Consider the following 24,288-nt stretch of genomic DNA (forward strand, 5'->3'; position numbering starts at 1 on the left):
TTCACTAGTAACGAACACCAAAGCTGTTTCCTCAAGAGGTTGTACCAATTTATAGTTCACCCGCTGTGGTTAAGAGATCCATTCACTCTGCATTCTCACCAAAATATGATATTTTCCATGTGATTTTTTTTTATCTTCACCCAAGGACATGCTTACTGATTTTAGAGAGACGGGAAGGGAGGGAGAGAGAGAGGGAGAGAAACCTCGAGGAACATTGATTGACTGCCTTTCGTACGTACCCTAGCTAGGACCCAACGCACAGCCTAGGCACGTGCTCCAAATGGGAGCTGAACCCTGGACCTTTCAGTGGTTGGGAAGATGCCCAGCCAACTGAGCCACACCAGCCAGGGCTCAATGTGACTTTTTGTGTTTTGTTAACCCGGTGTGAAATGTCATTGTTTAAAATTTCTCTCATTACTAAATGAGGTTGAGCATCTTTTCAAATATTTGACTATTTGAGTTTCATCTTTGGGAAGTACCTGTCCAAGTCTTTTGATCATTTTTTCCTAATGGGTTATTGATTAACAGATTATCTTCCTTTGTAAAGTGTCAAATGTTTTGCCCATTGTTTTAGTGCATGTTATTTAAATTTTTTTAGCATATAATCTTTTTTTAATTTATTTTCAGAAAGAGAGGAAGGGAGGGAGAAAGAGAGGGAGAGAAACATCAATGTGTTAGAGAAACATCAATCAGTTGCCTCTCACACACCCCCAGCTAGGGACCTGACCCACAACCCAGTGCCCTGACTGGGAATCGAACCAGCGACCCTTTGGTTCACAGGCCGGCACTCAATCCACTGAGCAACACCAGCCAGGGCAGCATGTAGTCTTTTGAGAGTAAGTAAAAATTATATTTGCATCATATTTAGTAGCAGTTAAAAACAAGATGAATCTGAGTTCCTGTCTCTATTTCTTTGGGTAAGGCATTTTGTATTCCAGTTTGGTACGTAACTCATTGTTGTGACTTATTATTAACTCTCCTCGAAACCCACAGCTGTTCTTCTGTGCCTTTTCAATATTTTCAATGTTGAGACTTGCTTTTCTTCTTTTCTCCAAAAACAATTTGGAGGCAAAAGGAAGACTAAGTCCAACCTCTTAAGTTATGCCTGATTTTATATGTCCCGGTACTGTACTCTTTTTTTTTTTAAAGGGACACAGCTCATTACCCTTTTTTTAAGGTTTTATTTATTTATTTTTAGAGAGAGAAGGGAGGTAGAGAGAGAGAGAGAAACATCAATGTGCGGTTGCTGGGGGTCATGGCCTGCAACCCAGGCATGTGCCCTGACTGGGAATTGAACCTGTGACACTTTGGTTCGCAGCCCGCACTCACCGGTACTGTATTCTTGTATCTGTTCTTCATCACCATTCATTCAGTGTGTCTGGGATCTTTAGAGCCTGTAGGCTCCATGTATGAGAATGAGATTTCATCAGAGGGAAGTTTATTGAGAATTTAAGTTTGCTTCTTACGGCATTTCAGCTGTAGCAGCCCACGTGAGTCGGAAGGCAGTCTGCGAAAGTGGGCTGCTGATGTCTGTGCAGTGAGCACGCTGATGTGACACACCCATGTTCCTTTTTTACAGAAGCCTCCAGCAACTCGGATTCGGGCCATGACATCCAAGAGGGTTCTTCGAAGGAAAACGCGCCATCAAACGCTTCCTGTGCTGATCGCCACCCGCAGCCCGCTGATGACGGCAAATCGCACGAACTGTCCAACCTCCGGCTGGAGAATCAGCTGCTGAGGAATGAGGTCCAGTCCTTAAACCAAGAAATGGCCTCATTACTTCAGAGAGCCAGGGAAACTCAAGAAGGTAGAGCCTTGTTCCAGTCATCCAGGACTAGGAATTGAACATTTCAGAAATAGACTGAAACCCTGGTTATAGCTAAGCTATTAGAAATACATTAGATGAGACTTGTGAAATAGTGTTTTCATGGAAATACAGGTCCCAGATTTGGTAATGGGACCAGTCATCCTCCCATCAACCTGAAACAGAGAACATGGCTGGTTTGGTCCCTTTTTTTGTGAGAACTATGAAATTTAAGAATTCAGAAGAATGGAACATTGATAATCATGTGGTTTATTTGGCTGGTTTATCCTGAGCCTCCTGGGGAAACCGCTCATGAACCAAAGGTGGGGTTAAACAAAGCGGTGGACAGCAGCAGGCGGGGTCACTGCATTGCCCTGCTCTCGGGGACACAAACTAAACATGGCACTTCATCGGAATAGTACCCTCAGGAATTGTGCAGTGTGGTGGCCCTGGAGTGCAAAACCCTCGGGATCCTCAGAAATGGATAATTAGAAAGTAAATTAGAGGCTTCTGTACTGGGATGTACATTATCTACTCTTGGCTTGGATTTGTATTCTTTTTTGTTTCTACTCTCATGACTGAGGTCGTGGTGGAGTGGGGGGATGTGTCAGTGTTATTGCGAGGGTAGCTGGGGAGAAGATGGAGGAGAAGAAATCTCTGCCTCGGTCCCTAGGGGTAATTAGAAAGAAGTTGGGGACAGTGGGGTAAGTTTTGCTGAGACAGGGGTGAGGCGGAGGAGTTCAGTAGGAAGATAGTTTGCCTTGTTAGACTGACTTTAGAAAAGCTTCACTTTACCCAGACTAATGTAGACTTAGAGATAGAGCTTTTCATGAGATCCTGTGTTGTAAACTTTTTTCTGCTGGTTTGGGCCTCCAAATGCTTTATGATACATCTCCAGGGAAAACATTTGTAGAAGAGCAGCTAGCATCATGCCCCTTTTCAACCTGTTAACAACTGTAATATAAATGTGAATGTTGGCCTGAAAAGTGGGTGTCCCTTTTGGAGCAAAAAACTTGAAGATATTTGTAAGCTCCTAATTTCAGGAAGAAGCACGGGTGTCCAACCCACAGCCCGCGGGCTGCATGTGGCCCAACACAAATTGTAAACTTATCTAAAACCTTTTTTTGCTCATCAGTTTTCATGAGTATTAGTGTATTTAATGTGTGGCCCAAGACAGCCCCTTCCAGTGTGGCCCGGAGATGCCAAAAGGTTGGGCACCCCTATAAAATGACTCGGGAGAATCTGCATTCTGATAAAGATCTGTTTGCTTGAATAGAGATTTTTTTTGTTTTTTAGAATTAAACAAAGCAAGAGAAAGGATTGAAAAGTGGAATGTTGACCATTCCAAGAGTGACCGAATAACTCGAGAACTGCGAGCCCAAGTGGATGACCTGACGGAAGCGGCGGCCGCCAAGGACTCCCAGCTGGCTGTCCTGAAGGTGCGACTGGAGGAGGCCGACCAGCTGCTGAGGGCTCGCACGGAAGCGCTGGAAGCCTTGCAGAGCGAAAAGTCACGGTAGCTAATTCCGTTAATAATGAGAAAATGCACTAGGACGAGTCTCGTTCCAGTACAAGTAACGGTAAACGTTGTGGTGCCTACGACCTAACGAAAATTTAGCTTTTGAAAATTTACAAGAGAAAATAATTCGTTTTTGGTAATGCTGGAAATGTGTGTGGTTAAAAATGAGTCTATTTGAGTCTTGAGATGCCTTGTTAGCAAATCCTGAATTTAAACATATGTGAAGAGCATGGTGTCATTCATCTTTTGACATGTAATAAGTGCTGCGTACTTGTATTTGGATGCCAAAAAATACAGATGACGTTCCGTTAAAGGGGGAAAAGATTTCATTAAGGACATTTAGTGGACCCATCCTTTTGTGCTAACAAGCTAATGCCCTAAATGAGCCCACCTTGTCACCTGTACATTGTGGAAATGAGTTGTTGCGCGTGACGTGTCTTTGTTCAGAATCATGCAGGATCACAGCGAAGGGAGCAGCCTGCAGAACCAAGCTCTGCAGACCCTCCAGGAGAGACTGCACGAGGCCGAGGCCACGCTGAAGAGGGAGCAGGAGAGCTACAAACAGATGCAGGTGAGGCTGGGAGGCAGGAGTCCTGCCGCTGTGTGGATGGGGAGGGATGGCCTCCTGCTTGTTACGACACATTTGCTCTATAATAAAATCCTGCAGTGCGTTTCAGAAAAGTCTGTTTCTGTGATGAAACCAAGCATTTGAAAACTTAGCTTGATCCTTGCCAAATTTACTGAAGGTAGCTTTTTTCCCAAATTATAAAGAAAGTTTATTTGGAAAGTTACGGAGGTGGTAGAAGTGAGCCAGCTGAGCCACGTAGGCTCAGGGAGCAAGTTCCAGAGGCGGGAGGAGGGCCGGGAGCTCAGGAGAGAGGAGAGCCTAAGGTAAAGCGCCTGAGGGTGCGGAAAGGGGGCAGAGAGAGGCAGGTGTGTGCTCCTGCGAGGGAGAGGGCCTAAACTAGTTCACGTTCACTAGAGATGGGCATCTCTCCATTTAATTTGGTCGTGCAGCCATCATTACCATTATTTGATTAGAAGCTGATTGGGAACATCTTGTTTGCTTCTATTTTAGCTTTTAGTGATTCCAGTTTATTCTGATTCATTTATTTCAAGACAAAATTGTACCTTATGTAGGGTTTTACTCTTAAGTGAATTTTTGTATCTAGTTCAGTGATTCTCGATCCTGTCTACACGTTAGAATCACCTGCGTAGCTCTTACTCGTTTTTGATGCCCAGCGCGCACCCCCAGGAATCTGGTTGCACCGAATGAGGTGGGGCACAGGTGTTGGTGTTGCAGTTTTACCGCCTTCACGGGTCTGTCTAGTGGGCAGTCAGGGCCCTCCGGAGTAGGCGCTCTTTTAAACAGCTGGAAATAATTCAGCCCTGAAATAAATATCAGCTAATGTGGGTTAAAAAGTTATTTGTATATTTTATTATATCTGAAGTGCTACATCTAATGTAGTTAAAATTTAATGATGAGATATTTTACATTCTTTTCTGCATACCGAGTCTTTAAAATATAGTGTCTTACACTTAATTCAGACATTCCATTTTTTTCTGAAATATTTGATCTGTATTTAGATTTCATAAAACTTACAGGTGAAAGAATAAATCCAATACCCAACTGTTCTAAACATACTCAGAAGTTTTTCAGTAACAGACAGTTCCTCAAAAAGTTAAATATAGATTTACCATGTGACCCAGCAATTCAACTCAAGAGAACTGAAAATATATGTCCACATAAAAACTTGTATGTGAATTTTCACAGCACATGATTCACACCCCAAACTGGAAACAAAACGTGGTATGTCTCTGCAAGGAGGCGTTCCACCATCAAAAGGAATGAAGTACTGATTCGTGCTAAACATGGATGGCCCTTGGAAACGTTACGCTAAGTGGGGGAGGACAGACACGAAAGACCACATACCATATGATCTAATTCGTATGAAATGTCCAGAATAGGCAAACCTGTACAGCAAGAAAGTAGGCTCGTGGTTGCCAGGGACTGGGAGCGAGGGAGAAATGGGTAGGAGATTTCTTTTGGGGCTAAAAATGTTCCGAAATTAGGTGATGGTTACACAACTCTGTGATACACTAGAAACAGCTGAGTCCCGTGTCTTGAAAGGGTGAATTTGATGGTATGTGAATTATATCCGAATAAATCTGTTGTTAATTGAATTGACTTAGTTTCTATGTTTAAATTTAAGTTAGTTAAAACGAATAAACTTAAAAATTCCACTCTCAGTTGCACAGACACCCTGCACATGCTCGGTGGGCAGCAGTGTCCTTGCCCCTCCTTTTCAGAGGAGGCGTTAATGCTGATTCCCAGGCGTGCGAGCTCTAGTTACTGTTGTGTGATGGTAAATGCGTTCTGACCGCTGCCGCACCTCCTGAGGTTTTTTTTAGTGATGGGAGCTTTTGAAATGAAGGTAAAATAAAAGTCTCCAAAAAATCGGCTACTAAGTGACAGGCCTTATGTTATTTAGAGCTTTAAAAGTTTCTTAAGCTAAAAAGTGACATTGACCAGCTTACTAGAAAATCCGAAGTAAAGGGGAGACATCCGCCGTGCTGTTTGAAAGACGTAGCTCTTCTGCCTCCCGCTTGTTTTCTAGTAGACTCGCTCGTTTTCCGCAGACCCAGTGTCCAGTCATCAGCTAGTGTCAGGTCAGGTCAGCTCTGGTATCGAGAGACCCAGATTCCCTGGGGAATTCTTAAAAAACAGACTTCCGAGCCCAGCCTGGGAAATGCCAGTTCAGTAAGCCCGAGGAAGGCCGGGGGTGGCTGTATTTTCAGTAAATTCCCCAACTGACTCTGATGGGTTGCCATGTTGAGAGCCACTGCCTTAGAGTCCCTGTTCTGCAGCTGCCGACGAATGGAGGCTGTTTTTTACCTGCCTGGTGTGTTGTTGGCCTGAGCCACCAAATCCCGTGGCTGTCTTAATGGATGGTTGTACAGTACATCTCAAAGTAGCATGTCATAAGGACGATACACAACTCTGCCGCAGAGTGAGTTTGCTGCACGCCTGAACAAGGTGGAAGTGGAACGGCAGAGCCTCGCCGAGGCAGTGACTCTGGCAGAACGGAAACACTCGGACGAGAAGAAGAAGGTCGACGAGCTGCAGCAGCAAGTCAAGATGCACAAGACCAGCCTGGAGTCCTCCAAGCAGGAGTTGATTGACTACAAGCAAAAAGCCACTCGAATACTCCAAGTAAGCATGCAGTGGATACATTTGAATGCTAATGTGCCGTTAACGGGGAGACAGTTTAAGACTGTGGATCTGTGAGAAGGTTTGTTCGTGTTTAGCTGGGTTGGCTCCCTTCCGGTGCCTTACGCAGAAACATGATACAAAGGATGAAATGTCTTTTGTTCCCACCACTTTTTAATTTAAAATTCATTCTGCCACTACCTAGTTCAGGTCTTCTGCCTGTCGCCTCCTCCCTGGGAGAATATTAATATCCGTTGTTAAACAGCCATTTCACTCGTCCGTGTTGGTCCTCTGTTCAGTTGTTCAGAGCAGTGGGCCTAGCTCTCTGAATCGCCTCGTCCACCTCTGTCCCCCTTCCTTGCACTAAGGTGACCTTACCGTCTTTACTGAAAAGACTAGTCCGCTAACGTACTTTCAACTTCTTTCCTTGTGTCTCATGTCAGGGAAACCGTGTCCTTTTCCTTTCTTTTCTCTGGGATAATTTGTCTGCCAGTGCATCACCTGCACCTCCTCCCCCCTTCATTTAAGCCCTTTCTCCACAGGTCTGTCCTCTTACTGTCTGTCTTTCTGGCTCAGCTTACTCAAGAGCACTTGCTTTCTTAGCGGAAGAATGAAGAGAAACAAAACAGTCCTTCTGGCTTTTTTGATGACTTTGATCCATTTCTCTGTTCTTTCTGTCAATGTCAGGCAGATCAGAACCACTGTCTACATGTTAGAGTTACTAGCTTTCACTCACCCACGTAGTTTCTGCCCTCCCCACGTTTCTGAGGTTGCCTTCTTGGAAGTCTTTCTGTCCTTTTCTTCATTTCCGTCCACTTTGATTTTGGTGAGCTTTGGATACTGTTAACCCTCCTGCCTTCATGAAACTTTGGCGTCTGATGCCACTCACACTACCCTACCTTTCCTTCTTCTCTCCCACTAATGTTCTTGTCTCTGCCGGGCCCTTCCCCCGTCTCCAGAGAGGAGGGCTCTCTCAAATTCATAACCCCCCTGTCATTGTTCTTTCTAACTTTGCATTATCCTATGTACTCGCTGTGCTTCTTCGTCAGCGTGACTTCAGCATCCAACCCTCAGTCTTCGACCTCAGCTTCCACACCTGCCATGGGGTGTCCCAGCCTCCACACCCGCTCCTCCTGCAGTCCCCTCTCTCCGTAAATATTACTGCCATTTCCTGGGCAGTAGAGTGTGAGACTCCAGTGTCATTTTTACCCACCTTTTTCTTTAGCCCCACCGTCAAGAAATATCATGTTCATCTCCTCCAAACTCTTTTTTTTTTACCCTTCCTTGTTGCTCCTCTGTCATCCTAATAGGTTAATTCATGTAGAAGGTTCTTTCTGTGTGTGCCCCTAACTGTTCCCTAGGCACTGTGATAGATGCTGAGGACACGAAGCTTAAAAGACATGTCCTCTTTCTTAAAAGAGTGCTCAGTATACTGCAGGGGCACTGCGGTTGCTGATCCGATGGAGTCGTTGATGCATTAGCCCTTAAACTCTGTCCGGGGGTATCAGGGATCTCTGCAGATGCAGTGTGGAGAGGAACTCGAAGGGCGAGTCGGAAGACTTGCGGTAGGGAAGAGATTTCAGATATGACAGCCTGCACCAGAGCAAAGGGGCCCTTGGGGAATGTGGCATATTTAATGGGCCACAGCTAGCGACCTATCGCTGGTACATACAGTGTTAGAGATGAAGAGTTAGGAGAAAAGACTCAGTAGACAGTCCAGAGCCATATCACGGAGGGAGGGCCTGGCATACCTTGGGAAGGAGTTTTGATTTATCTCACAGACCTGGTAGGGAGTGGGGCAGATATCAGAGAACCTGAGCAGCATGATTAGATTTGAGTGGGAAAACTACGGCAGTGATGTGGTCGGGAGAGAGTTGGATCTCTGTTGGATCTCTTTCTGATGCATCCTTTATACAGCGGTCTGCAAACTTTTTCTGTCCAGGACCAAATAGTATATATTGCAGGCTTTGCAGGCCATGTGTGGTATCCATCCCATATTCTTTGTTTTTATATTTTATAATCCCTTTAACATTCGAAAACCGTTCTTAGCTTGTAGGCTGTGCGGAAGCAAGCCATGGATGGGCCCGATCTGGCTCATTGACTGGAGTTTGAGAGTACCTGCCTTATACCGCTGCCAGATCGACCCTCCGGAAACGCATCTCTGGTCGTAACACTTCCCTGCCTGCTCTTCTTTTTTCAATTATTGTTCAGTTACAGTTGTCCCACTTTTTCCCCTGTTGTTGTCCCCTTCCCCACCCCACTGTCCATGCCCACGGGTCCTTTATATGTGTTCCTTGACCCTTCCCTTGCTTTCCCCCATTATCCCCCTCCCCCCACCCCTCTGGTCACTGTCAGTTTGTTCTTTATTTCCATGTCTCTAGATCTGTTTTGCTCATTTGTTTTGTTGATTAGGTTCCACTTATAGATGAGATCATTTTTGTCATTCACCACCAGGCTTACTTCACTTAGCATAATGCTCTCCAGATCCACCCATGCTATAGCAAAGGGTAGGAGTTCCTTCTTTCTTTCTGCTGCGTAGTATTCCATTATGTAAATGTACCAGTTTTTTGATCCACTCATTTACTGATGGGCATTTAGGTTGTTTCCAGCCCTTGGCTATTATAAATTGTGCTGCTATGAACATTGGGGTGCACAGGTTCTTCTGAATTGGTGTTTCAGGGTTCTTAGGGTATAATCCCAGCAGTGGAATTGCCAGGTCAAAAGGCAGTTCCATTTTTAGTTTTCTGAGGAAATTCCTGTTTTCCACAGTGGCTGCACCATTCTGCTTTGGACAATCCTAGTCCACCAACAGTGCACTAGGATTCCCTTTTCTCCACGACCTCGCCAGCAGTTGTTTGCTGATTTGTTTATGATGGCCATTCTGACCTGTGTGAAGTGGTATCTCATTGTGGTTCTCATTTGCATCTCTCTGATGGCTAGTGATGCTGAGCATCCTTTCACATGTCTCTGGGCCCTTTGTATGTCCTCCTTGGAGAAGAGTCTGTTCAGGTCCTTTGCCCATTTTTTTATTGGATTGTTTGTCTTCCTGGTGTGGAGCTGTGTGAGTTCTTTATATATTTTGGAGATCAAACTCTTGTCTGAGATATGGCAAATATGTTTTCCTATATAGTTAGTTCCCTTTGGATTTTCTTTAGCTGTGCTGAAGCTTTTTAATTTGATGTGGTCCCGTTTATTTATTCTTTCTTTTATATCCCTTGCCCTAAGGGATGCATCAGTGAAAATATTGCTGCATAGTCTGTCATTTGTTTTAGCCCACCAAAGAAAGAATTTTCTTTCTTTAGCAAGAAAATTCAGACATTCTAGCCTGGCATCCAAAACCCCCACTGATTGGTCCTGACAGACCATCGAGCACGTCTCAGCAGTGTGTTCTTACGGGCCTTCGTGCTCTTTGCCTTTCATGCTTTGCACTGTTTTCTTGGTTCCTGTTAAAATCCTAGCCATTTCTCAGACCGGCGTCACTGCTGTCGTTCTGATGAAGCCTTCTCGTCCCTAGAAGTTGTTTTCCTCTCCTGGGGAAGGGGGCACTCTACAAGTGGCCTCTCAGCTTGTATTTATTGCCCTCCCTGGGTACTTGTAACTCCCTTTTTAGTTTGTAAGGTGGGGTACTGTCCACAGTGAGAGACATTAATCTGTCTCTCCAATTTTTAATTATATATATATATTCCAGAGAGAGGGAGGAAGAGAGAGAAAGAGAAACATCAGTTGGTTGTCTCGCACATGCCCCAGTCAGGGACTGAACCTGCAGTCTAAACACGTGCCCTGACCGGGAATCCCACTGGCGACCGTTTGGTCTATGGGACGACGTTCCAACCCACTGAGCCACCAGCCGGGCAAGAGAGATGCTATCTTTATTACACAGGACCCTTGGCACAGTGCCAAGCCCATCGGGGCTGCTCCAGAAATATTTCGTGACTGGCTTGTGATGGGGAAAATGAGCACGAGAAAGGATAAGGAGAAAATACGAGAAAAATCTTGTTAATGAGAAGTTTTCAATGATAACACCCTCCTGGGGACTGAAGCCCAAGGACAGTGCACAGCCTGTGGGCCTTCTCTGACGGAGAATGTCATTGAGTGTTTCCATGGTGGTTTAGCTGGTGTATGGCGGATGATACTCAGTACACAAGCTGATCTCTGCTTTGCTTAAAGATATCTTTTTTTTATACTAGTCTAAAGAAAAATTGATTAACAGCTTAAAGGAAGGATCTGGTTTTGAAGGCCTGGACAGCAACACTGCGAATAGCGTGGAGCTGGAAGAACTTCGTCATGAAAAGGAGCTGCAGAGGGAAGAAATTCAGAAGCTGATGGGTCAGGTGCATCAGCTGCGGTCTGAGTTACAGGTGAGGGTCGTTGCCGTTCACTCCGGAGACAGCTGGTTACCCCCGGCTGTTAGCGGTTTCAGAGGTGCTGGTTCTGTGTTTTGGGGAAAGGGCATTAGTGAAATAGCATTGGAGCTTCTGCGGGAGTGATAGTCAGCACACAGAAGTGAACCTGAAATAGTAGGTTTCTTGTCTGTTGATCGACTGCCAAGTAATGGGAATAATAAACATAAGAAACCGGATTCATGCATTCAGCAAATGCTTACCAAGTGCCAGGCATCCTCCAGGCTTGGAGTTGTACCAGGGAGCCAGACAGAATCTTCCTGCTTCTGGGTCCCACATTCTCGTGGTTAAATACACATTAAATTTGGGCTTGTCTGTATAACTGGGATGTTTTCTGATATTAGCGTGGGCTCAGGGAGGATCTTTTATGTCCTTACCTGAGGACATTTTTTTTATTGCTTTTAGAGAGAGGGGGGAACAGAGAGAGAGAAGCATCAATGGGCTGCCTCCCATATGTGCCCGGACTGGGGATTGCATGTGCCCAGACCAGGGTTCAAACCCACAACCCTTTGGTTATAGAAAGACCCTCCAACTAACTGAGCCACACACACCAGGGCAGAGAAGATCTTTTTTTTTTTTTTTTTAAGTATTTAGAGAGGTGAAGGGAGAGAGAGAGAGGAAGAGAAGCATTGACATGCAAGAGGTACATCCCTCAGTTGCCTCCCACATGACCCTAAGTGTGGACCTTGCCCGCAACCCAGACATGCGCCCTGACTGGTAATTAAGCCGGTGACCCTTTGGTTTGCAGGCCAGCACTCAGTCCACTGAGCCACGCCAGCCAGGGTGAGATGGTCTTTTAATTACAGTTTCTGGATAATCTTGCAGTTCATTTTTAATCACTATATTTAACCTAAGAGTATATTGAACCGTTAATTTAGATTAAACATAGAGTCTTTGACAGAGGATCAAGTAAAGTGCAGGGTAACAAGCCTTCTTTAAAAATTTCACAGAAAATACTCATTCGTGCACTAACTCAGACTTTTTGACTTGTAAGGTGTGCATAAGCTACAAAGCAGCGTGTCGCAGTTGTGAGGACAGGCTGGTCTGTTAACATGGGCTCCCGTGTCAGGTCTGGGTGGAGACGCCCTGCTCGGCGCTTCCTGGATGCGTTGCCTTGCACAAGGCATTTATCTCACCGAGCCTTGGTTTTCTCACGTGTAAAAGGCAGATACGCAAAGGTTCTTTCGCGGATAAGGATGTGTGTAAATAGGCCCTCAGTAAGTAATTCCTGGATTTTTTCTTGCGGGCCAAGTAGAAGAGCCAGTAAAGATTGTTGTCCTTATAGTCTTTAAAATGGGATATTTTTTTTTCTGTAAATAATTTTGAATTCCAAAGAATTTAGTCCCATGAACTTAGAAATTGAGTAGATGCTAATCCTACTCATATCCTGTCTTATTCATACATGTCTTTTGGGTAAAATTATGAAAAATTATGAAAAATGTTTGGTTTATTTAATATCTCATCCTTACCCAAGCCCCATTGATTACATTGACCTATTTTTCTACCCTTAAGTTTATGAGGTATATAATAAAGATGATAGGTCTAGGAAAATGTGAGAATTGTTAATGATCACAGTAGCTATTATTCACTGAGCACTTACGTGCCAGGCACTGCACTAAGCTCTCAATATACATCCTCTCGTTTACTCCTTACCACAACCCTGCCAGGGAGGTGACACAGTCTCAACTTACAGTTTGAAGAAATGTAAGTACGGGGAAGGAAAGTAACTTCCCGTGACTAGTATAGTGGCAGAGTCAGGATGCAGTCCCTAGTCTGATCCCAGAATGTGGGTTCTTCACCACTGCACATACTTCCTGCCTCTCGAGAATTCATCTTAGTCAAGCTGGTGACAAAGAGTAATCTGCCTTCTCCTAGCCCTGAAAACTCTGTGATAGGGGAAAATAATTGTACTTCCTGCAGTTTTCCTCTAACTCCCTAAAGTTGTTTGATTATCGGGGAGTGTCCTTAATTTGTCAGGTCTTTCAAACAGTATGCGAGTGGAGATGAGTGTAAAGCAGATTGTACCAAAAGATAAAAAGCAAAATAAAATGCTGATTTCAAACTCATAGAGCACTGTATGAATGGACTTACCCTTAACTTGAAACCTAGAAAATATAGAAACCTCACCCTTGCTGGTATGGCACAGTGGATTGAGTGCTAACCTGCAAACCGAAAGGTCACAGGTTCAGTTCCCAGTCAGGCCACAAGCCTGGATTGTGGGCCAGGTCCTCAGCTGGGGGTGTGCAAGAGGCAACCACACATTGATGTTTCTCTCCCTCTTTCTCCCTTCCTGCTCCCCCCTCTGAAAATAAATAATCTTTTTCTTTAATAAAAAAAAAGAAAATATAGAGCTGTGTGTTTTACCACCATAGCCTTCACAGAAGATCCAGGGGGTGGCGATTAAGTTTGAGGAACTGAGAGTAGTGACACCTGTTGAAGAAGTTTGAGCAAGACATATGGGCCCAGATACAAAAACATAATAGCAATAAAGCTAAAAAAGTAAAATAATATGCTAATCTTGGGTGATAGGAGAGAAAAGTTATGCTTTTACTGTCTGTTGGTTACTTGTGCACACAAACACAAAAGCTGGTTATAACCTGCAGTTGCAGGGGACTGGTGAAGTCCTCCTGATGTCCTGTTTCAGTTCTTTTTGAAGCCGTTAGCTTCAGACATAGACATTAATCTCCCAGTGGGTTACTGTCTACTTGTACTTCTTAAACCAGATGGTTTAAGTACCACGGCAGCTATGGTGCCCTGCTCACCTTTGCTGTGCTGTGTAACGAGGTGTCAGGTCACATGCTCCTTTTAGGCTGAGACGATGTCTCGTTCACCTCTGCCCCCCACCCCCGGGGCCTGCTGGCCCCAGTTTGCAGAGCGTGATGATTGCGCAGTACGGGTGGAACTGCACAGTGATGGTTGCTTTCACATGTAAGCTTCGTCTTTTCAGGATATGGAGGCGCAGCAGGTTAGCGAAGCAGAGTCAGCGAGAGAGCAGTTGCAAGATCTGCAAGACCAAATAGCTGGACATAAGGCATCTAAACAAGAACTAGAGGCAGAGTTGGACCGACAGAAGCAGGTGAGGACCTTAGACTGACGATTACCAGAGAAGACTCTGTCTGCTGGGCGTCACGTGGGGAGGCTTCGGGGGGAGGATGGGCCCAGAGGGTGAAGGCAGACCGGGTGCAGGTCCCTCCTGCCTGGTTACTGTTCCACAGTCCTCGTTTGTTTTAGCGGCTGGAAAACAGAGGCACGAAATAGTTACGGGATTTGCCTAATCTCATACAACCAATCACAGAATAGAATAGAGCCCAGGATGCCTGTCCCTGGGTTTTTTCTGCTAGTCTGTCTGTATTTCAGTTCATCTCCTTGTCGGAGTATGTGTGTATAGAAAACTTAAAAACATCAGTTGATTTTCGGGTTTTATTACATTCGTACTTTCTGAGAACAACAGTAAATACTAGTTAATAGAAATAAAAATACAACATCAGCACCATATTAGACTTCTTTTTCTGTCTGAGAAAAAAGTGCTTGTACAGATTATGTTTACAAATCATGGTTAAGATTATACTTCCTTGTTCAATTAGCAGCTGTCTGCTCCCCCAGCCGAGTTCTTTCACTTTAATATACGTACGTAATAGTTTCAGTATCCATACAGTTAAACATGTTTAAGCCACATTTTCAGAATAAGATTCTATATCTAATATTAATAGCATCTATAATTTACCGAGTAACACATTGTTATATAGACACTTAATGTTATCTTATTTCATTCACACAATAAAATCACTATTCTGTTTATTTTGCTGAAGAGAAAACTATTTCAACTTTGCGTGTTTTTGTCCTGTAAGGATTTTGTTTCAATAGGATTGATCATTTCTGAAACTGTTTTGATTCTCAGAGAAATATTCGTTAGCACTTACATCTGCTTCCTGCATATTAAGAGAAAAACTCACTGAGTAGCAAGCAACCTGCAGGGTACATGATAGGCTCTCTTAATTTAATTGTAAGGTTAGCTGTCCTTTCAGAAATTGCATTTTAATTTATTCAAGAAGCTATTATATATTAAAGGGCAAAAACTTGATGTTCTTGATTGTTAGAGAGATAATTTTTATTATGGCAAGCGGTTTTAATCACATTCACTTCCAGTGCCCTTTTTTAAAATGAGGGAGTTAAGTGGAGGCAAGTGGAGCAAATGTAGCTACAGGCTGTTTACTCAGAGATCAGATGTTCCAGATGCAAAGTACTTAATCGTAGGATTAAATGTCCCGTCGTGCTCTTTATCAATTTAGGTAATTTCAACCTGACCTTTTTTGCTAGCCTAGAGCTTCAGAAGTTAGGCACACCTTCTGTAAATTGTTATTTTCGTACCCTAATTACTCCCTCATTTTCTCTTTTTCAGTTATCTCAATTTTGATGGTCTGTGAAATATGCAGGTTGTACTAGTGTCTAAAGTAGGCTCTAGCAGCTTAATTCCATGTCACATGTATGTTTTCATACAGCTACATTTACTTACTGGTCAGCACAATTAAGCATAATGCTTTTTTAAATGGATATTTAATTGACATACAATATGCTGTTAGTTTTAGGTGTACGTTATAGCGATTTGATATTTATATACATTACAAAATGATCCTCGTGGTAAGTCCAGTTACTTTCTGTCACCATGCAAGGGTATTAATGACATTATTGACTGTATTCCCTATGCTCCATAATGCTTTTGAAGGTACTTAGCTAGTTAATTACTCTTTCTTTCCTGGAACGTGCTTTGTTCTTAAGCTCTGGCTCGACTCTGAATGATCATATCCATTGTGCAGACTAGCAGTACATCAGTGCAGTGGTTAGTGAGTCCGGCGGTGTTTCCCTGCCTCTCTCTCTCTCACTTGCTTTGATTACTGACCGTGCAAAAGAGGTACAAGATACTGCCTGGTACAAATAAGCAGGTGAAAAGCTGTTCAACGTCATTAGTCATTAGGGAAATTCAAGATGAAACCTCAGTGAGATAGCACTACAGGCCCAACTGGATTAGCTACATTGAAAGAGACCGGCAGCACCGTGTGTTGGGAAGGATGTGGAAGAACTGGAACGCTGTCATGTTGCTGTAGGAATGTGAAGTGGTACAGGTATTTTGAAAGCAATTCAGAAAACAATTTGCAAGTTTTCTTCCTTTAAGTTAGACTTACATACGGTAAGTTACACTTACCATATGATCCAGCAGCAGTTCTAGAAAAATGAAGACACACAACACATAAAGACTTGTGCTTGGACTTTCACACACACACACGGACGCGTCACGTGGAGCATTAACTTTCCATCAGACCCTCCGAATCTGCTCGTTCGCTCCTTCGGTGTGCACTCAGCGCGTGTGGGCCGCGTGTCTGCTGCGTGTCAGGCACTGTTTAGGTGTTGGGACGGACCAGGCAGCGCTGTTCTAACTTCTGTTTTGTGCCTCGCTTTGTAGGAATTCCATTACATGGAAGAAGATCTGTATCGAACAAAGAACACACTGCAGAGCAGAATTAAAGATCGAGAAGAAGAAATTCAAAAACTTAGGAATCAGGTATGCGTCAGCTTCTACAACTTGGGCAGAAATACCATAGTAAAGCTGCTTTTTCCCCTAGAGAATACAGTAAGACCTTCTTTTTCCCTGTTTTCACCTGAGTTTTCTTGTTGCAGTAGTAAGCTGCTGTTTTCAGCCTGATGCAAAATTTCCATCTAATGCTGTCGGAGCCTGCACGTGCTGTTTCTGCGGCTCTCTGCTTACGGCTCCGTGCGGCCAGAGTGGCTCGAGGAGGCCGACACTCCGTGCCTTCCAGCTTCACTGGGGGCTGTGCCGATGCCTTTTTCATGAATGTGCTTTCTCTTTTCTAAGGAGAGTCCAGTGAGAAGTCTTCCTCTTAACAGCTGATGGGTTTTTCATAAAGTCAGCAAGACTGACTTTCTTTTTAACTCTGGAAATGGAAAACATACAGAAAACAGCATGGGCCTCCCACCCGGATGGACCGGTCTTTGTCATTCACCAACAGAATCACACGCTCACGTTTGCTGTAGTTGTAGATCGCCCCGTCTTCCCTCCTCTGCAGATGATCGGCCTAATAAATAATGCGCTCAGTGGTCATTTAAATAATGCACCTAAAGATTGATTAGTTCTCCATTTTTTTAGTAAGCTAATGACTTAGTTTGAGCATGAATAGTCTAGTTTTGTTTTTAAGTTCTCAGACTTTGTAATAGTCCATAACTTAAGGTGCCTTACTACACTGTAAGTTTCAGAGTGAGGGACCGGCTTGAGTGTTCCCTTCCCCCTTGCCCACATTTGCGGAACGCTCACAGACGGTCCGAGGACTTGCTAGCAGAAACTCAAAAGAAAGGAGCGTAAACTACCCGTTAGTTTAATCCCGAGATAAATATTCCAGTATTGCTTGAATATTTATTAGGTACCTACTCTGTGTAAGAAATTATGCTATTTTTGTTAAACCAGGGCCTTGGCCGGGGAGCCCAGGTGGTTAGAGCGTGGTCGCAATACACCAATTTTGCAGGTTTGATCCCTGGTCTGGGCACATATAAGAAGCAGCCATTGAATGCATTGATTAAGTGGAAAACAAATCAATGATTCTTTCTCTCTCCCTCTCCCCCGCCCCCCGGCCTTCTTCCCTCTCTGTAAAATCAAGCAATCAATAAATTTAAAAAATTTTAAAGATTCTATTTATATTTTATATAGAAGGGAAGGGAGGGAGAAAGAGAGGGAGAGAAACATCAATGTGTGAGCGAAACAGAGAAATGATCTTGCACACCCCCGACTGGGGACCGGGCCTGCAACCCAGGCATGTGCCTTGACTGGGAACCAAACCAGTGACCTTTTACTTTGCAGGACGGCACTCAGCCGAGCCACGCTGGTCAGGGTTAGAAGAAAAATACCTTGGTTAAAAAAAAATTACACTGCCAGGTTGACCCTTTTCTCATTCTTTAAATACTATTGTATGGGACTAGATAAAAACACCCCTGGCTGGTGCGGCTCAGTGGACTGAGTGCTGGCCTGCGAACTAAAAGATCACAGGTTCGATTCCCAATCAGGGCACATGCCTGGGTTGCGGGCCAGGTCCTCAGTTGGGGGCGTGTGAGAGGCAAAACCAATCCATGTTTTTCTCACATATTGATGTTTCTTTCCCTCTCTTTCTCCCTCCCTTTCCTTCTCTCTAAAAATGAATAAATAAAATCTTTTTTAAAAATGGAAAAAGATGAACCTTGATCTTTATTCCCTAATTAGACTTGTAAAATTAACAAAAATTAACTTGGGCTGGAGCTAGGCCTAAGTTCTAAAGCTTCTAGAAGAAAATATAGGAAGCTGCTCTGGCTGGTGTGGCTCAATGGACTGAGTGCCGGCCTGCGAACCAGCTGGCACCAGTGTGATTCCCAGTCAGGGCACAGGCCTGGGTTGCAGGTTTGCTCCCCAGACCAAGCACATGTGGGAGGCAGCTAATTGATGCCTCTGTCTAGCATCAGTACTTCCCTCCCTCCCTTCATCTTTCTCTAAAACCATTGAAAAAATGTCCCCGGTGAGGATAAAAAAAATGCTGAAGTATTGAGCTAGTTGATTAGGGGATAACAGTATAATCTTAAAACTGAGCATTCCTGTGTAATAGTAAGTACATCTCACTCAGGATAATCCCATTCAGTTATTTGTTGTGGCGCCAGCCTTGCACGTAATTTGTGGGGAAGGAATTCAGAAGGAAGGAAGCTAAATTAACTTCCTACTATATGGCAGATACTATGTTAAATATTTTATATGTGATTTCATTTAGTCATCACCTCCTTTGAGCAGGGAAACTAAAGCTCCGGTTTGTAGTTTGCCCCACGCTGTGGCTGGGAAATGGCAGGGCTGGGGTTTTAAACATAGATGGATCTGGCGGCCTTGTCAAAACTGTGTTAATGCGGAGTGACACTCACCCTCACAGAGCTTACAGTTTCGTTGAGCAGGCAAAATGGACTCCTTTAAATAATGTTCTCAGAGTGACTGATGAATAACAAGACAATTACTGGGACTCTTAAGAGAGGCCAAGGTCAGCCTGGGCTAGAGTAGTTGGACAGGGCTTCAAGGACGCCTTCAAAGGCAGGTAGAGCCCAGGTGAGAGAAGGGGACGAATTCTCCAGATGGGGAAGGAGATGTGGGCAGCAGAGTGGAAGCTGAGTGGGGGACATGGTGGCAGATTGGAGCAAATAGAAGATGGAGTGAAGGAAGTCACTAAGGACCACTGTCAACCAGACCCTGCTAGGCGAGTTCTCATTTACTACCGCGTCCCTAAATACCATGTGCAACAGGCACTGTTGCTCACGAGGAAACCGATTCGGAGAGGTGCAGCCGTTTGTCCAAAGTCGGAGAGCAGGGATGAGGCCTCAGGGAGGGAGGGAGTGGTCTTTGCACACTGTTGAGTTGCCCAGGGGGAAAGTTTGGACTGAGTCCCACAGACCAGTGCTTTCGGGTACTTCGGACCACAGCGTTACAGTAAGAGTACGGTTTATATCACAGCTCAGTACTCACACACTCTCATGACGTACGGGACTAAAACAGAACTTTCACAAAATAATACCCTGTGGGCTCTGATACGTCCCATTCTATTTTTTTTTTTTTTTTTTTTTTACAATTTTACTTATTTTTAAAGAGAGGGGAAGGGAGGGAGAAAGAGAGGGATACATCAGTGTGTGGTTGCCTCTCACCCCCTTAATGGGGACCTGTCCCACAACCCAGGCATGTACCCTGACTGGGAATTGAACTGGCGACCCTTTGGTTTACAGGCTGTCACTCAATCTACTGAGCCACACCAGCCAGGGCCTGTTCTTCTTTTTTTTTTTTTTTTTTTTTTTAGATTTTATTTATTTAATTTTAGGGAGAGGGAAAGGGAAGAAGAAAGAGAGGAAGAGAAACACCAACATGTAGTTGCCTCTCACACACCCTCTACTGGGGACCTGGCCCGCAACCCAGGCATGTGCCCTGACTGGGATGGAACCATCAACCCTTTGGTCCACAGGCCCACCCTCAGTCCACTGAGCTACACCAGCCAGGGCTCTATTCTATTTAAATTGCAGATTGTGAATCACCAATTTGATACTGTGATTCCCTAATTTAGTTTGAAAATCACTTCCGTAGACAATTAAAGAATCATTCTAGAGCCTTGAGAAGTCAGTGAATGCCAGGTTACCTGTGGAGATACAGTAATGCGGTCTCTGTGTTGTGTGACTTTGGCCTTATGTCATAATTTTGTGAACATGTTGCTTTCAGCTCACCAATAAGACCTTAAGCAACAGCAGCCAGTCCGAGTTGGAAAGCCGACTGCACCAGCTGACGGAGACGCTCATCCAGAAGCAGACCATGCTGGAGAGCCTCAGCACGGAGAAGAACTCCCTGGTCTTCCAGCTGGAGCGCCTGGAGCAGCAGGTGAAGGCCGCCGCCGGGGCCGGCAGCAACGGGCCTTCCATTAACATGTCCGGAGTTGACGCCGGTGAAGGTAAAACGAGAAGAACCTCAAACGGATGTTTCGTTGCCTTAATTTCTTTTCTTAAGTATATAGTATTGATTATGCCATTACAGTTGTCCTGATTTTTCCCCCTCTGCCCCCCTGCACCCAGTACTTCCTGCTCCCTGAGGCACTCCCCACACCATTGTTCATGTCATGGGTCACGTGTGTAAGTTCTTTGGCTGCTCAACTTCCTATACTGTACTTTATATCCCCGTGGCTACTCTGTAACTGCCTATTTGTACTTCTTAGTCCCCTCACCTCTTCACCCACTCTCCCTCTCCCCTCCTCCCATGGGGCAGCCATCTGATAACTAACTGCTTTTCTCTTGCTGCTTTTAAGATTCTCTCTTTACATTTTAACCTTTGGCATTTTAGTTATGATGTGTCTTGGGGGGGGCCTCTTTGCATCCATCTTGTTTGAGACTCTGTGCTTCCTGGACTTGCATGTCTATTTCCTTCACCAAATTAAGGAAGTTTTCTTTCACTGTTTTTTTCAGGTAGATTTCCAGTTTCTTGCTCTTTCTCTTCCCCTTCTGCCAGCCCTGTGATGTGAATGTTGGAATGCTGGCAGCTGCCCCAGAGGCTGCTCACACTGTCCTTGTCTTTTGGATTCTTCTTTCTTCTTATTGTTCCGTGTGGTGGTTTTTTGCTTCCTTATGTTTCAAATCATTGATTTAATTCTTGGCTTCATCCACTTTACTGTTGTTTCCCTGTAAATTGTTCTTTATTTCAGTTAGAGTATCCTTTGTTTCTGACTGGGTCTTTTTTATGCTGCTGAGGTCCTCACTAAGTTCCTTGAGCATCCTCCTAACCAGTGTTTTGAATTCTGCATCTGATGGATTGCTTATCTCTATTTCGTTTAGCTGTTTTTCTGGAGTTTTGATCTGTTCTTTCATTAGGGCCACATTTCTTTGCCTCCTCATTTTGTCAGCTTTCCTGTGTTTGTTTCTGTGTATTAGGTAAAGTTGATTGGACTCTGTGTCTTGGAGGTATGACCTAATGTAGTAGGTGTCCTGTAGGGGCAGTGGCACAGCCTCCCCTATCACCTAAGTTTGGTACTCGAGGTGCACCCTTCATGAGTTCTGAGAACACCCTCCTCTTGTAGTTAGTTGAGCCTTGGTTGCTGTCGGCAGGTCAATGGGAGGTATTTACTCAGGCCAGTCAGCTGCAAGGACTGGCTGTGGCCACTGACCACCACCCTCTGTCCTCCGTGGAGGATCAGCTTTGCAGGGCCAGGGTGGTGGTGCTCCACCTTGGTCTATAGCCGTCCACTGGGTGTGTTGGCCCTGGAGTTTCCTGGGTGATGCAGTCCAAGGTCAGCCCCCACCTGTATTTTGCCCAGGCACCCTGCCTGAGCTATAGAGCAATCTGAGATGCTGCTACTTGTGCTGGGCTTGGAGATTCCCAGGCGAAGCCAAGCTGTGAATCTAATCTGGCTGCCTGAAGATTAGGGCTCACTGAAGCCAGCTGTTGCTTCTTCAGTAGGATTTAGGAGCCAAGATCAGCCAGTCTTATGGAAAAGCAGCTTCTGTAGACCTCTGAGTTGGGCGGGGCAGAGTCTCTGGGGATCGCCAAGGCAGGTCAGTGTTAGCCAGGTTGTTGGAGTGTCAGATATGGCACCAGTTTACCAGCTCTGTGGAGTGGAGTGTTTAGCAAAGGGACAATGGCCTCTGCTCACCTTGATGCCAGACACTTCAGTCTCTCCTGTGCACCGCTGATGCCCTTCAAGCTGCCACCCCAGTGCTGGAGCTCAGAGGGAGTGAGTCTGGGAGGTGAGTCCGTGTGTGGGTTCTTCAAGGGGAGCTGCTTGGGGCTCCAGCAGTTTCTTCCACTGACTCAGTCCCTGCTGGTTTTTGCAGCCAGAAGTTGTGGGGACTTGCCTTCCTGGCACTGGCACCCTGGGCTGGGACTCCTTGCTCCCAAGATATTTCTCCCAAACTTAACCCACATGGGTGTTGGACCAGCCCATTCCGTGCCTGCGTTCCTCCTGCCAGTCGGATGGATGCGGTTTCTTTAATTGCGTAGTTGTCAGACTCCCATTCTGCTCGATTTCTGATGGTTCTGAGTGATGGTGGTTCTGTATTTTAGTTGTGGTTTTCATGTGGTTGTTGAAAGAGGCGAGCCGCATCTGCCTGTGCCGTCATCTTCACCTTAATTTCTTATCTTGCTAATCCAACACGGTGTTGAGAAGTGAAAGAAAGACCATTTTTATTGGAAAGAAGTTTCATCCAAAGAAATAGCCACTGCCCTCCAGACTTGAGGACCGGGCCGTGTGCTCACTGATACGGTCGCTAGTGAACTGGGCAGTGGAACCACTGCCGCCCGTCGCTGGTGCGGGACGGGGCCCAGCAGTCCCCTGCTGTACGTGGGGCACGTGGGGAGCTGTTGCTGACGAGGCAGGTGGTTCTGGGGAGGGGACTCTCAGGGGCCTCACAGCAAAAGTGGCTCGAAGAACCTTCCAGTCCATTATGAATATTAGAACTAACATAGTCACATAAGTATATCCATGCTCTATAATGGCCCATTTTAATAAAGAAATCTGTATTTCCAAGATACATATTCAAAAAGAATGTTAACATTTTTAATATATACTTCAACAGATTTAATCTTAGAAAATCCTTTGAGTTTTTCCTATGTTTATAGTATCCATTTTATTGATTTTTAACTCTTCATATAAATACATTTTCATATTTTATATAACTTATATATTGCTTCATAGGAATCTATTGTGGAAATTCCATAATTTGTGTAATGAATTCCATATAGTTGGGAATTTAGATTATTGCCAATTTTGTCAGTAATATAAGCAGCTCTGAGGAAAATATTTTCTGTACATCTTTTATTAGGATAAATGGTTAGCTGTGGAATTGCCAGGTCAGTAGGTATACACCTGAAGACTTTTGATTTTTGTTGCCCGAATCAGCAAATAATTACTAAGTGCCTAGTTAGTACAAAGTACTGTTCTAGGCATTAAAGATGACAGTGGTCAACAAAAGAGGCCAGAGTCCGCGCCCTGTGGCTCTGACACGCTGCGGTCGCCGCCGGCGAGGAGCGCAGGTGGAGGAGCCAGGCAGCGAAGGAAGCACGCGAGGAGGGCATGTGTGTGCGGAGGAGGGAGGCGCCGGGTGCCAGGGGTGGAGATGTGGCTACCATTTCAGGTGTCAGGGAAGACCTCGTTGTAAAGATAGCACTTTACCAAGTCCCGTGGGAGGTGAGATGGTGGGCAGTGAGGAGAGCTACAGGAGCAGTGTTCCGGGTAGAGAAAAAAGCAGGTGCAAAGGCCCTGAGGCAGCAGGGCTGCAGGACCTGCATGCTGCAGGAGCGGCGGGGAGGCCGGGCAGCTGGAGCAGACTGAGTGAGGGGCAGTGGGGTAAGGTGACCTGAGGGGCTTGGGGGAGGCCGTGAGGCCTGCGCACAGACATTTCTCCTGAATAAAGGGGGAAGCCGGTGGGGGGTCTTGGGACAGTGGCTGACATGACCTGCATTTTAACAAGATACTCTGGCTGCCGTGTCTGGAACAGCCTGCAGAGAGCTAAGAGTGGCGGCAGGGGACCAGGGAGGAGCCATTGCAGTAACGCATGTGAGAGATGCCGGTACTCCGACCAGAGCAGGGGTTGCGGGGGGTTACTTTAAAGGCGAGCTGACCCATTTGCTGGCAGAAGGAGTCTGGCAGAGAGAGAGGAGTCGAGGTTTTTGGCGTGAGCAGAAGGAAGAATGGAGTGGTCGTGTTCTGAGATGGGCCAAGCTGCGGGTGAGTGTGTCAGCAGCAGGGGCAGGAAGTCAGTCCCTTGGCCCTGGCGTGCTGAGTCGGAGATGCCGTCAGACGCTGCAGGGAGGTGGGACGGG

The 24,288-nt window shown here is 45.2% G+C and overlaps 1 protein-coding gene across 2 annotated transcripts in view; it reads left to right on the plus strand.

Moving 5' to 3' along the window:
- GOLGA5 (golgin A5) overlaps positions 1–24,288 on the plus strand; it is a 36,233-nt gene that overhangs the window by 5,339 nt on the left and 6,606 nt on the right. For both annotated transcript variants that reach the window (XM_028506921.2, XM_036013407.1), the window contains exons 3-10: positions 1,580–1,807; positions 3,101–3,320; positions 3,771–3,894; positions 6,334–6,537; positions 10,722–10,892; positions 13,882–14,010; positions 16,393–16,491; positions 20,206–20,431. In XM_028506921.2, coding sequence (XP_028362722.1) covers positions 1,580–1,807; positions 3,101–3,320; positions 3,771–3,894; positions 6,334–6,537; positions 10,722–10,892; positions 13,882–14,010; positions 16,393–16,491; positions 20,206–20,431 — 1,401 coding nt within the window. The remainder of the gene's footprint in view (positions 1–1,579; positions 1,808–3,100; positions 3,321–3,770; positions 3,895–6,333; positions 6,538–10,721; positions 10,893–13,881; positions 14,011–16,392; positions 16,492–20,205; positions 20,432–24,288) is intronic.

Source organism: Phyllostomus discolor, chromosome 1 (genome assembly GCF_004126475.2).
Source record: "Phyllostomus discolor isolate MPI-MPIP mPhyDis1 chromosome 1, mPhyDis1.pri.v3, whole genome shotgun sequence".
Taxonomy (NCBI): Eukaryota; Metazoa; Chordata; class Mammalia; order Chiroptera; family Phyllostomidae; genus Phyllostomus; species Phyllostomus discolor.